The sequence below is a fragment of the Leucoraja erinacea genome, chromosome 14 (genome assembly GCF_028641065.1).
Source record: "Leucoraja erinacea ecotype New England chromosome 14, Leri_hhj_1, whole genome shotgun sequence".
In the NCBI taxonomy this organism is placed as follows: domain Eukaryota; kingdom Metazoa; phylum Chordata; class Chondrichthyes; order Rajiformes; family Rajidae; genus Leucoraja; species Leucoraja erinaceus.
The window spans coordinates 30,130,670-30,143,045 of NC_073390.1; the positions used below are offsets into that span (position 1 = coordinate 30,130,670).

The 12,376-nt window shown below is 44.2% G+C and overlaps 1 protein-coding gene across 1 annotated transcript in view; it reads right to left on the reverse strand.

The window, feature by feature from the left end:
* LOC129703500 (glypican-1-like) overlaps positions 1–12,376 on the reverse strand; it is a 139,028-nt gene that overhangs the window by 15,274 nt on the left and 111,378 nt on the right. The window contains exons 4-7 of the mRNA XM_055646028.1: positions 6,804–6,969; positions 6,234–6,364; positions 4,104–4,235; positions 1,045–1,178 (exon numbers count right to left, since the gene is read on the reverse strand). Of these exons, the coding sequence (XP_055502003.1) occupies positions 1,045–1,178; positions 4,104–4,235; positions 6,234–6,364; positions 6,804–6,969 (563 nt within the window). The remainder of the gene's footprint in view (positions 1–1,044; positions 1,179–4,103; positions 4,236–6,233; positions 6,365–6,803; positions 6,970–12,376) is intronic.

Here is a 12,376-nt window from a genome sequence, read left to right on the forward strand (position 1 = left end):
CAAAAAATAACTTGAATGTTGATTGATCAGAGTATTGATTCTCAACCCCATGAACAGCCTTTATCTGCTACCTAAGTCTCTGCTCCCATCTGGGAATTACTCATTCAAATTTGAGAGTATCAAACACCGGCCAACTTTGCAGTCGCTAGGGATCACTTTGGGGAGGATTCACAGCATTGATTGTAATAGTTAAAAGGCAGGGAAATGAAGCTGAAGTCCATGCCAGCCATGATCTAATCAACTGAGCATTCTCAGGGTTCACAGGAACATAGATTGTTTTTAGTCTCAAAACTGATAAACGGAACAGGAATTTGGTAAATGCACGTCTACATTCACCTCAACGGTTAAAACCACAAGCAGCAGTTGGAGCTGTCTATCCGTCTCCACCAAATAGAAAAGCTATTCAGAACAATTAGCCTCCATTTTTGAACCTCTGCCTTCCCGCACCATCCACATACATCTTCATCTGAAAATCCACCTGTCTCCACCATGAAAGAACTGAGTGAGCACCCACAGTTCTTGGGGTACAGAAATGCACAGATTTACAACTGGTAAGTGCATGGATTTCTCTTCATCTCAGTTCATTCAGGACTATCATTAATCCGTGACTCACATGTTCTTGAGGCACTAAATAGCGATTTGACATTGTCATTGCCCTTCTGAATTTATCAATATTAGCAAGCCCCTCTAAAATCTATGCGATTCCCAGGATTCAGTCTGTTGCTCCAGTTTCCTCTCTCAATGGTAGGTTAATTGACCACTGAAATTTGCCCCTCGTGTGTAAGTGAGTGGGACAATCGGGGAAAAACTGGATGGGAATGTGGTGGGAATAAAATGGGATTGGTGAAATTGTCACAGTCTTGGTGGGCTGAATGATCTGCTTCCATCCTGCCTGACGTTATGGCTGCCATATCAAAATGCTCCCTCTGTTCCTTTCCCAATTAAGAATCATGCCCAATGTTCCAAGCTGCACGATGTGCTTTACGGCAGACAAAGAGGTTGGTTCACCTTTCTCCTCTTACTACTCCAAGAGCAGCCTCTTACCTCCCTCTGTTCTGTCCGTTCCAGCACCTGTCCTCGTTAGCTGACCCTGCAGTCACCTTCTCGTTGCACAGGACACTTGGCAAGTTGACCCACAGCTCTCTGACGTCTCGCAACTTCATCTTGACTTCGGTGACCTGAAAAGATGCCAGTCGTTACAATAGCGTTTTAGACTTTAGAGGTGCAGCGCAGAAACAGGGCAGTCAGCTCACCGAGTTTGTGCCAACCTGTGATCATTCTGTACACTAACACTATCCCACACACTAGGAACAATTTATAATTTTTACTGAAGCCAATTCACCTATAAGCCTGTATCCACCCGGAGAAAATCAACAGGGAGAATGTACAAACCCCGTACAGACAGTACCCATAGTCAAGATCGAACCCGGGTCTCTGGCGCTGCAAGGCAGCAGCTCTCCCACAAAGCCACTGTGCTGCCCAGTGCATCAAACTCAGTCCTCACCTCCCTGACCTTCAAACCCCAATGGCAAACACTCTACCTCTTTATCAGAATACATGTTTGAGTATAGAAGCTGGGATGTAATGTTAAAATTGTACAAGGCATTGGTGAGACCAAATCTGGAGTATGGGGTACAATTTTGGTCGCCCAATTATAGGAAGGATGTCAACAAAATAGAGAGAGTACAGAGGAGATTTACTAGAATGTTGCCTGGGTTTCAACAACTAAGTTACAGAGATAGGTTGAATAAGTTAGGTCTTTATTCTCTGGAGCGCAGAAGGTTAAGGGGGGACCTGATAGAGGTCTTTAAAATGATGAGAGGGATAGACAGAGTTGATGTGGACAAGCTTTTCCCTTTGAGAATAGGGAAGATTCAAACAAGAGGACATGACTTCAGAATTAAGGGACAGAAGTTTAGGGGTAATATGAGGGGGAACTTCTTTACGCAGAGAGTGGTGGCGGTGTGGAATGAGCTCCCAGTGGAAGTGGTGGAGGCAGGTTCATTGGTATCATTTAAAAATAAATTGGATAGGCATATGGATGAGAAGGGAATGGAGGGTTATGGTATGAGTGCAGGCAGGTGGGACTAAGGGGAAAAAAAAATTTGTTCGGCATGGACTTGTAGGGCCGAGATGGCCTGTTTCCGTGCTGTAATTGTTATATGGTTATATGGTTATATGTTGGTTGGGGCCTGGCCAAGATGGCCATTCACTAGACCAGGAAGTGGGCTGACACGGGCTCTGCCCAAACCTACCGCCATTCCCTTTCCCATGTACACATCTGTGCCTGGGGTCCCTGGATTCAGAGCCTGCAGTGTTCACTGACTCTTTGGGAATGTTGGAGGTTGCTGTGGCTTGTACAACGATGACAATGATTTAATTTGATGCACGTTTTGTAAATGCTGAATTGACAATTACTTGAATATAATAAATACATTAATGAATCATCCTTGAAAAACTACATACTGGCAAATTATTGTAGATTTTTATTTTCAGTCAACATCAAAGATTACAGCAATGTAACCATGGGGCAAGCATATGTTCCCTTTATGCCAAGCAGGTCTACATGATCCAAGGAGCATGAGCAGAGTGGTGGGAATTGTTGGAGGCATGCAGTTTGGAAATGCAAAGTTAGTGAACTTAATTGATCTATATATCTTTGTAATAAGTTGTGTACGTGGCACTAGGAGTGAAGAGGCCTCCCAGAATAAGCCCACAACTGCAGCTAGTGCTACATCACCACTTGCATTGGAGCACAAAGGCTTATCTCAGCTACAGAACACCATGGACCACCACATGCACTATGGTGGCTTTTTTTTTCTAATTGTGTTCAGCACATTTTTTCTTGCATATACTTTTTTTATGGCAGTATTAAGTATGATTTATATATAATTTATGCGTTTCCGCGTTTGTTCGAGTCTTTGATGCTGCGCGGGTAAGATTTTCATTGTACGTGTACCTCACTGTACTTATGTGCGTGACAATAAACTTAGACTTGCACGCGACAATAAACTAGACTTGACGTGACTGGATACTTGATCACATACCCTTGGTCTCATGGTTAGGAGCAGTGATGGTTTCAGGGAACTAACATACCACATGCCCAGACTTTTGACTGCTTCCCTTTTCACTTTTATTATGATTTAATGACCACTTCTCCACTGGTGGTTAAAAGTGCAAAATGCACTGTGCAGATCAGCACTTCATCTTGCAAACTACTGTGAGTTAGGCATTGGATTATACCCAGTTACCAAGATAAAGCAGCACTTATAGTGTGGATGAAGAGTTATATAAAGCATCCAATCCCAATATCCACTTACAATGAAGGGGTTCCTAAAGTAATGTGGGTGTGCATAATAGGCTACAGCCAAAATAGACACAAAGTGCTGGAGTAACTAAGCAGGTCAGGCAGCATCTCTGGAGAAAAAGGATGGGTGACATTACGGGTCGGGACCCTTCTTCAGAATGAAAATAGTGGGGAGGAAACTGGGGGCAGGAAAAGGCAAGAACAAAGCAGGGCCGGCAACAGATGACCAAGGAAGGGTGTAGTGCATAATGGCCCATTGTCATCGGGGGAGGGGGGCAGGGAAGAGGTGATAACTAAGCGATACAAGGACATGAACAGTAGGACTAGTAGGCCAACTAGGGTGAGGGAAGAGGGGGAATGCAGGGGTTACTTGAAATTTAGAATAATCAACATGCATACCGCTGGGTTGTAAGCTGCCCTAACAAAATATGAGGTGTTGCTCTTCTAATTAGCATGTGGTCTCACTCCGACAGTGGAGGAGGCCCAGGGCGGAAAGTTTAGTATAGGAATGGGAAGGGGAGTTAAAATGTACAGAAACCGGGAGATCATGTAGGCCTAGGCAGACTGAGCATAAGTGTTCAGCGAAACGATCGCCCAGTCTGCGCTTGGTCTTGCCGATAAGATGTGCTCACAACGGAAACAGTAGATGATGTTGCTTCAACATTGCTGCTGCCAAAGTGGCAATCTTTCTCTTCCCAGGACTCTTTGTATCCCCATTTTTCTAATGAGAAAAAAATCAGCATTTGTAATGTTCGTCTGACTGTGGGTGTTGAACTTGGGAGTTAATACTACTCACCAATCTGTCCATGGGTGGAGTGACTGAACCGACCGGCCTCTCCTCAACCCCATACGGCTTCCCACGTTTCCTTGAATCATCCTCCACTGAACGTTTGGCCACAGATTTGAGGTTACCACATCCCTGCAGAACCTGGCAAAGAAACAAGCTTATCAAAAACATATTCAGCTTACATCTCAATAGATTTGATCGTTTTATGTAAGCAGGTAACAGGATTAGCGGCGTTAGGCATGATGCATTCGCACAACAATCGACAAATAATTCTCCCGCAATGCCGAGCAATAAGGAAGACACCCCATGGTAACTACATTGGTTTCAAACAACATAGATCAGCTCATGGCATAGCTTAGTTAATATCAACGATGTTTAAGAGGCTAGAAATGGGCAGAGCCTGGCGATCCAAGGCTGGAAAAGATGACTTTACTCCAAATGCAATCCCACATTAACTTATTGTAAAGATGCAAAAAAGATGGGAGATTTGATCAACTGAGTTCACCAACTTTGTCCCATTCAGTCGGCATGGGGCTGCCGGGATGGAACTTCAAAACAACGATGGGGATTTTAAAATCCTGGGCATGTGGTTCAGTCAACAATGGGTTACATTGGAATTAGGATATGAGTTTTGGATGAATTCAAATTTACAGGCAGACAGGATAGTTGTCCCAAGGATAACCAAAGTTGATTGTGTTTGGGACAAATCTTACGGAGGGAAGGAAATCATTCTGTGTGAGACTCAAGAGCCCAATCCCTGCTCTTAGCCAAGTTAGTCAGGTTCCCCATCCACTCATGTTCTCTCTTCCTCTATTTCCTTTGCCTATGTTTTGACGTCAGTTTATCTTTTTTTTTATCAAATAGAATTGCACAACTTTGCCGAGATGATGAGATAACTTTATCCAGATGTCTGAAAGTAATTCCCTAATCCTCTGGCGTTCTCCCTGTGCGCTTCATCCTAATCACACACTCCCCCTCAACAGCCCAGTCCCACTGACAGGTTTGCCTCCAGCCTCTCTGGGGATGCTAAAGCTATTCTGTTCTGACCCCACTCTTGATCCCTCTGGAATTCTGAAGTTCTTTTCCGATCTTAACTGACAGACAAAAACGGATTGATAATAGTTTCCATTAAAGATTCATTGTTAATATTTACTGGAGAGCTAATTACAGACCTGATATAATGTGGTGTTTCAATGTGGGTAGCAAAGGGGTGGGAGGTTTTAGTTTTAATTTTAGCGATCCAGCGTGGAAACAGGCCTTCCGGCCTACCAAGTCCGTGCTGACCAAACAGTAGTTGTATCCTAGGGACAATTTACAGAAGCCATTTAACCGACAAGCCTACACATCTTTGGACTGTGGGATGAAAGCACCCAGACAAAACCTATGCGGTCACAGGGAGAATGTGCAAACTCCATACAGACAGCATCCGTAATCAGGGTCAAACCCGGATCTCTGGTGCTGTAAAGGGCCTGTCCCACTTAGGCAACTGCCAGCGAAAGTCACATTCGTAGTAGGCCGCCGAAAAAATGGTGACTGGACCATTGATCATGGTTCATATTTTGTTACAAAAGTGTAGGATGCAAAGCCAGCCATGTCAACTCAGAGTGATTCCATCCCCCATTCATTAATCCCTGTAACCCATTCTCACCACATTCCCATCACATCCCCTGTGGTTCTACCACTCACCGACACACCAGGGGAAATTTACAGTGGCCAGTTAACCTACAATACACACAATTTTGGCATGTAGTAGGAAACCAAAGAATCCAGAAGAAACACTATAGGATTTAGGCCAGTGCAAGATCTGGATTGAACCCGGCTCACTGGCTTTCCACCAGCTGAGCCATTGTACCACTCCTCATCACTCCCATTTACAAACGCAGCCCCTCAAATGAAATTACAACAGCCCCATCCCTGCGATGCCCTTGATCCACGAGTTTTAATTCCATCACATGCGTTAACCATCGCAAGGTGTAGCACAATCCTTGATGCTGTAACACAAACTCAATGCCACTTACTGCTTCATGATATGGCCCAACTCTGCCCACTCATATCTCTTAAGAGGAACATCTTTCATCATAGGGGTATAGGGGTAAAGCCAACCTCTGTGCTAACACTCTTCACCATGACGCTCCTTACCTTTGAGGAAATGTGAGCCCTGTTATCTTGCATGGTTTGTATTGCTTCGGAGATCTTCAAATAAATTGTATCAACCAGCGATTCCATGTTTGACGGACCATTAAACTTGTCGGCCACCTGAAGCATAGAGTCTGTAACACCAAGCAGAACAGAGACGGTCAGCGTTCAAATTCCTCCCACCATCAGTCATTCTTCCACACAGGTCCCTTGTTTGACCCTCCTTATATCCCTGTCCATCAGAGGACAAACCTCTCTTCCCAGGAATACAGCTTCCTACCACTGATACATAGAAACATAGAAAATAGGTGCAGGAATAGGCCATTCTGCCCTTCGAGCCAGCACCACCATTCAATATGATCATGGCTGATCATCCAAAATCCTTATTCTTAAACTGTGACCCCTGGTTCAGGATACATTAGCCAATCAAGAACATTTCCAGAAGAATAAGCTGGATGAAGAAAATATAGATAGATAGGAATCTACTTGTGTGCCAAATGTTGAATTCTAGTATCCACACTGTACCCCACCGATACCAACCGAACCTGCAACCCCCACGACCATAAATCTTACCGACTAGATTTCTCCATTCACTGTCCAGGTCGGCTTGATTGGCCAAGCATCCTTTCAGGATGTTGAGGCAGTAATTGTTGCAGGGTTTCACACTCCCCATGCTCCGGCAGTGAGGACAATATATCAGCCTCATCATGGCCCGCACACACTCAGGGCTTGGAGGCACCTGTTGGCAGAGAGAGGTTGCATGTGGGTCAGTGAGAAAAGAGGGGAGGAATGTGTAATGTTAGCGCAACTTTGAATAGTTGGAAAAGAACCACCCTTCAATAAATTTGCACGACTGCCCTCTGACTGTGTGAGTTCCTTCTGATTTCCTCACACATCACCAACATGGTAGCTCAATTGGCCACTGTAAATTGTCCCTAGTGTGCGGGTGAGTGGTCCTGACATAGTGTGCCAAAGGGATCGTTTCCTCGCTGCAAAGCTTTGTGATCAAATCCTAGAGATCTGAATATATAAGATTAGCTGACAAGTTAATACAATATTACTGGGGTGGAAATCCTGCGGAGGACAGAGAGGACACGTCCCCCCATGCTTTGAGAGGTGGGGGACAATCCCCCCCATGTTTTGTTATCCGGACTTTATCAGCTACTTTCTAAGGGCTGAATCGGCCCTTTCAGCGCCCGTCGTGGCTTAAAATCAAACTCCTGCATCGAGGCGATCAAGGCCCGATGTTGAAGCCTCCACCGGCCGATGAAAGACTCCGTGAACGGGCCGATTCAAGCCCACGGCCGAAGCCTCGCACTAATGCATCTCGCTCTCTCCTCCAGCCCAGCGCGCCGCTTGAGTCGGGGGTGATTAGGTACAGCGTGGAGTCGCTGCCCGATGAGCAGAGGGAGCTGGGACCGGGTCACCGCCAGGGATGTGGTTCTCTATCTGGAAGGCGGATGGTCTGCTGCGGCTGCTGGCAGATACAGAGAGAGGGAGAGAGAGGCCACTCGGTCCATGCGTTACTGCTGCCTCACAGCGCCAGGGACACGGGTTTAGATCCTGACACCGGGCGATACCTTTACGGAGTATTTTTCTCTCCATCAGCGTCTTGTGTGAAGTTGATCTCACCCTTGCTGCTGAACAGACCGAGCACCAGCTCCGAGTGCTCGCTCCGCCACCTCTCTCGCTTAAGTTTATATTGACAGTGGGTCTCCACAGGACCCACGGCTGAAGCCTCGCGGCGCGTGTGTGTGTGTGTGTGTGTGTGTGTGTGTGTGTGTGTGTGTGTGTGTGTGTGTGTGTGTGTGTGTGTTTGTGTGAGAGGCCATCAAGAAATTGTGTCCCCCCCATGTTTTGATAGCGATTTCCATGCCTGTAGTATTGAACAAGTGCTGCACTGTGGGAGATGGCATCTTTAGATGACATGTTAAATTGAGGCCCCATCTGCTGTTTCAGTGCGGTGTAAAATATCCCATGGCACAACTTCTTCAAGCAGCAGAATCCCCCCCCCACCCCCAGTGTCCTGGCTAATGTATACCCTTCAGGCAACATCAGGAAAATTCCCATTCTCATTCCCATTTATGAAAATTCCAGTGCATCAATTGGTAACTGTGTTTCCTCAACTACAACGGAGGCCAAATGTAGGACATTTATAACTTCCCAAGATCAAGTGAGGCCCACCAGAAATGCAAGCTTTTCCCACAGTCGAGAGCGACAAATGATATTCCGCTGGAGTGAAGTCATTGATGTAATGCAACAAATTTGTCCTGGAAAAAACTCCCACCCACAACAAGGCATGGTGGCACAGCGGTGAAGTTGCTGCCTTGCAGCGCTTGGATCGCTGGAGGTCTGGGTTAGATCTCGACTATGGATGCTGTCTATACAGAATTTGCACATTCCCTTCATGACCACGTGGGTTTTTTCGGAGTTCTTTGGTTTCCTCCCACACCAAAGACTTAAGAGGTTTGTATGTTAATTGGCTTGGTATAAGTTTAAATCGTCCCTAGTGTGTGTGTAGGATAGTGTTTCAGCGTGCAGGGATCGCAGGTCAGTGCAGACTCGGTGGGCTGAAGGGCCTGTTTCCTCACTGTATCTTCAGACTAAACTAAACTAAAACAAGTTGATCTGCATTGTAGGAATTGGTTGAGTGAGGAATATTACTTAGAACTGGAACTCCTCACTCTTCAAATAAGTTCATGGTTTCTTTCACAATCTCTTACTAGAGCTAAGAAGGGCCTGAATTTTTTTAATTCATTGGATTAGGCCCTCGGCACCAAATCAGGAACTACAAACTCAAGTTCTTCATTTGGGACTTCAATTCCCAACCTTCAGCCCAGATGTGACAGTGTTGCCCACCAAAAAAAACCTTAGAAAATAACTTCTGAAAGGTGTAAAGCTCCTTCTGCTCTAGCACTCTTCCAGTGTTAGAAAGAAGTGAGAGAAACAAGCCAGAGGTGCACTGAGATAGAACCAACTAATCTGAGGAGACGGCTGCTTTCCATTTGTTATGATGTAACCTGACAGCTCAGTCTACTCAGTAACAGGAGTCCCTTTGTTGGATGAACATGCAGTGGCTTTATCTCCGTTTCCACACATTTTCTCAACAGGAGGTGGGAGGATTTTGTGTGCACGACGCTTCAGGGGGAAAGTCTGGTGTGATAACACCTTATAATTAAAATCTGTCTTTGCTTGCCTTCCACACACAGGTGCACAGCTTTGACTGCCAAAAGGTTCATATCACTCAGTACTGTTGAAATGTTGAACAAAAGGTGAGCTAATGGGGGAATATCTCCGACGCCTTTGATTGTAAACGCCAACACAGAACTTTTTTTATTTGAACCAAGGTCTAATTGCTAAAGCTCTGAGATGGAAGTATGGACCTTCCCAAAACATATGGGATTTTAAAAGTATGCATCCTGTTCCACATACATGTCCATAATGGCTATCAGGCATTTCTAGATGACTTCTTTCTTCCAACTACAGTATATCTAACTATAATCTAACCATGCAAGTCACAGGCATTTAGCACTGGTTTCTATGACTGAATGTTTCACCAGATATGATTCTCTACATCAATGGCAGAACTACTTGGCATCTTTTTCACATTGGCAGTTTTGTCAAGTAAGCTTGCCATCATGTTATTAAAATAGACTCCATCCAATGGCAATATTGGAACAGAACATTTAGTGCATCACACAAACTTATTCTACACAAAAAATATAGCCATTAATCATCTTCCCACTCAATTGGGACACTGAACAATGTAATACACATCTCAATTCTCTTCAAGGAAACTATGCGGGTTTGAAAATTGATTTCTGTTGTAATGTTTATGTGGCAATTGTTCAATACCGAGAGAGATTTCAAACCTAACGCCATCACTACCAATGTGCATCGAACAGTTTCCTTGCTGTGTCCCATCTTTGACAATCCTAATAGACAGCACTTTGCTACTTCTGCCTTTGTGTCTACACTGTGTCGGGGTCTAATGGAAAGTTACACTTGTGGATGGGTATGATCTCTATGTATACTGTCCTTACTTGTTCTTCAGACACATTTGTATCCACCAAACCCATTCCTTTTTGCTTTGCATTTTTTAATATTCTTATTTGTTAAATAACTGTGCAGCTCCCTTTTAATATCTAAACTGTCTCTACAGCCATAACATGATTGGGTTTTATGTTGCTGTGATCCTCTTAGTGAAAATGCATCCCTTGTTTTTCCAGTAATAACAATTAATCCATTCTCATTGGTGTCCACTCACCTTTTGACTTTTTTCAATGCAAACACCTTTTATTTATTCTGCCTCAACTTGTTCAATGAAAGAAATGCAATACTTGAGTCTTTCTTTTTAGTTATAGCCATTTGTCTATAAATGAACTTTAAACAAAACAATTCCAGTAGTCACAGGATGATTGCTTCCATTGAACTGCATGAACATGGGAGTCTGTGTTAAATGAGCTTTACAAATCCAAGCTGTTATGCCTTCTAATCTTTCAAAATATATTCCAAACTAAACTATTGGAATCACCATGGAGTAGCTTTCAGCTCTGATCCTTATGTCAATACTCAAGCATGTTTGTGAGATTACTTCAAAAACACCTAACTCAAAATAAAGCATCAATGTCAGGCTTCCTGGATGCTCAGAGAAAAATGCACGATACTGTGATAGACAAACAAAAACAATGGCAGACATTGGAAATTTGAAATAAGAACAGAAATACTTGAAACACATAGTAATCAGGCGTCTACTATGGAAGAAGAAGCAGAAACCTTTTCAGGTCTAGGACTCCAAAATTAAATAATTTCATACAATTTTGCTTAAGAGCCCAGCTCCAAAACATTAACCATTTATTTTCCCATAGATGCTGCCTGGCCTGCTCAGTGTTTTCAGCATTTTCTGTTTTGATGCTTTGCTGCCTTGGACTTTGGCTAAGTGGATTTCCTTGAGCTGCAATGTCCCTTCAAAGCGGGAGCCTTTCACTCTGGACATGAGCTACAAGACTCATAAAAAAAAGACACAAAGTGCTGGAGTAATTCCAGAGGTTAGGCAACAGCTCTGGAGAACATCGATAGTTGACGTATCGGGTCTGGACCTATCCACGTACTCCAGTGATACTGCCTGACCCGCCGAGTTACTCCAGCACCTTGCGCCTCTATTTTGTAAACCAGCATCTGCAATTCCTTTTGTCGACACTGAGAAGACTCATACCTCTGGTGTCTCTCTGATTGCTATAAATAGAACATTATAGTCAGTGATTAGGAGCTCTGGTCTCGTGCATCCACAGTACCACTTTTGGTGAACATGGGATTCACAGAACACCGAGGTAGTGATGAGTCCAGGGTTAGAGTTGGGGATTGCATGGATTACCCAGATTACATTTAACACAGAAATGTTCTAAATATTTTGGGCAAGGTCAAGGAGTGAAATCTTGGTGTTTGATATTCTCTTCCTGGACTTAATCGTTAGCTACAGACAATTCTGGCCCTCGTAGAAGTGGCATCTGAACCAGCAACACGAAACAGAACCAGCTGCAGAATTGAGGAACACCCAAAAACCTGCCAGTAAAACGAGATGCCAACTTCAGATGGGAAGTAAATTGGGCTCCTGCACTGGTGCCATTACCTACCTTTACAATCTCTCACTACCCGTGGATTAACAGACTGTACTGAAGTTTCCAAGCTGTTGATGGCCAACCTACTGAGAGGGATGATAATCCTATAAATTCCCCCTGTGAATTTTGTCGGCCTGAGTATTGTGCTAACAGTACACTGTATGGCTCGTCAGAAGTAAGCTCCAGGGAGCTAAGTCACAAGGATACCAGGCAACTTTGACTTGCTGGTAATTATAAGGGAGATTGTCAAGGTGAACCACACTACATCCAGCGAGGATGAGTTCAGAATAAAATCGAACGGAATGGATTGATGCAACTTTAAGGTACAGTTGACTATTCAATGTTACCATCTTTCTCCAAAGCTTTCAACTGGGACTGTACTGTCCAATTCAATTTGAATTCAATTAGATTTGGACAGTACAGATCTACCCAAAAAATCACCAACATTCATGGAGGCATGCAGCACAGAAACGGGGCCTTCAGCCCGCCGAGTCTGTATGGATCATCAACCACCCATTTACACAAATA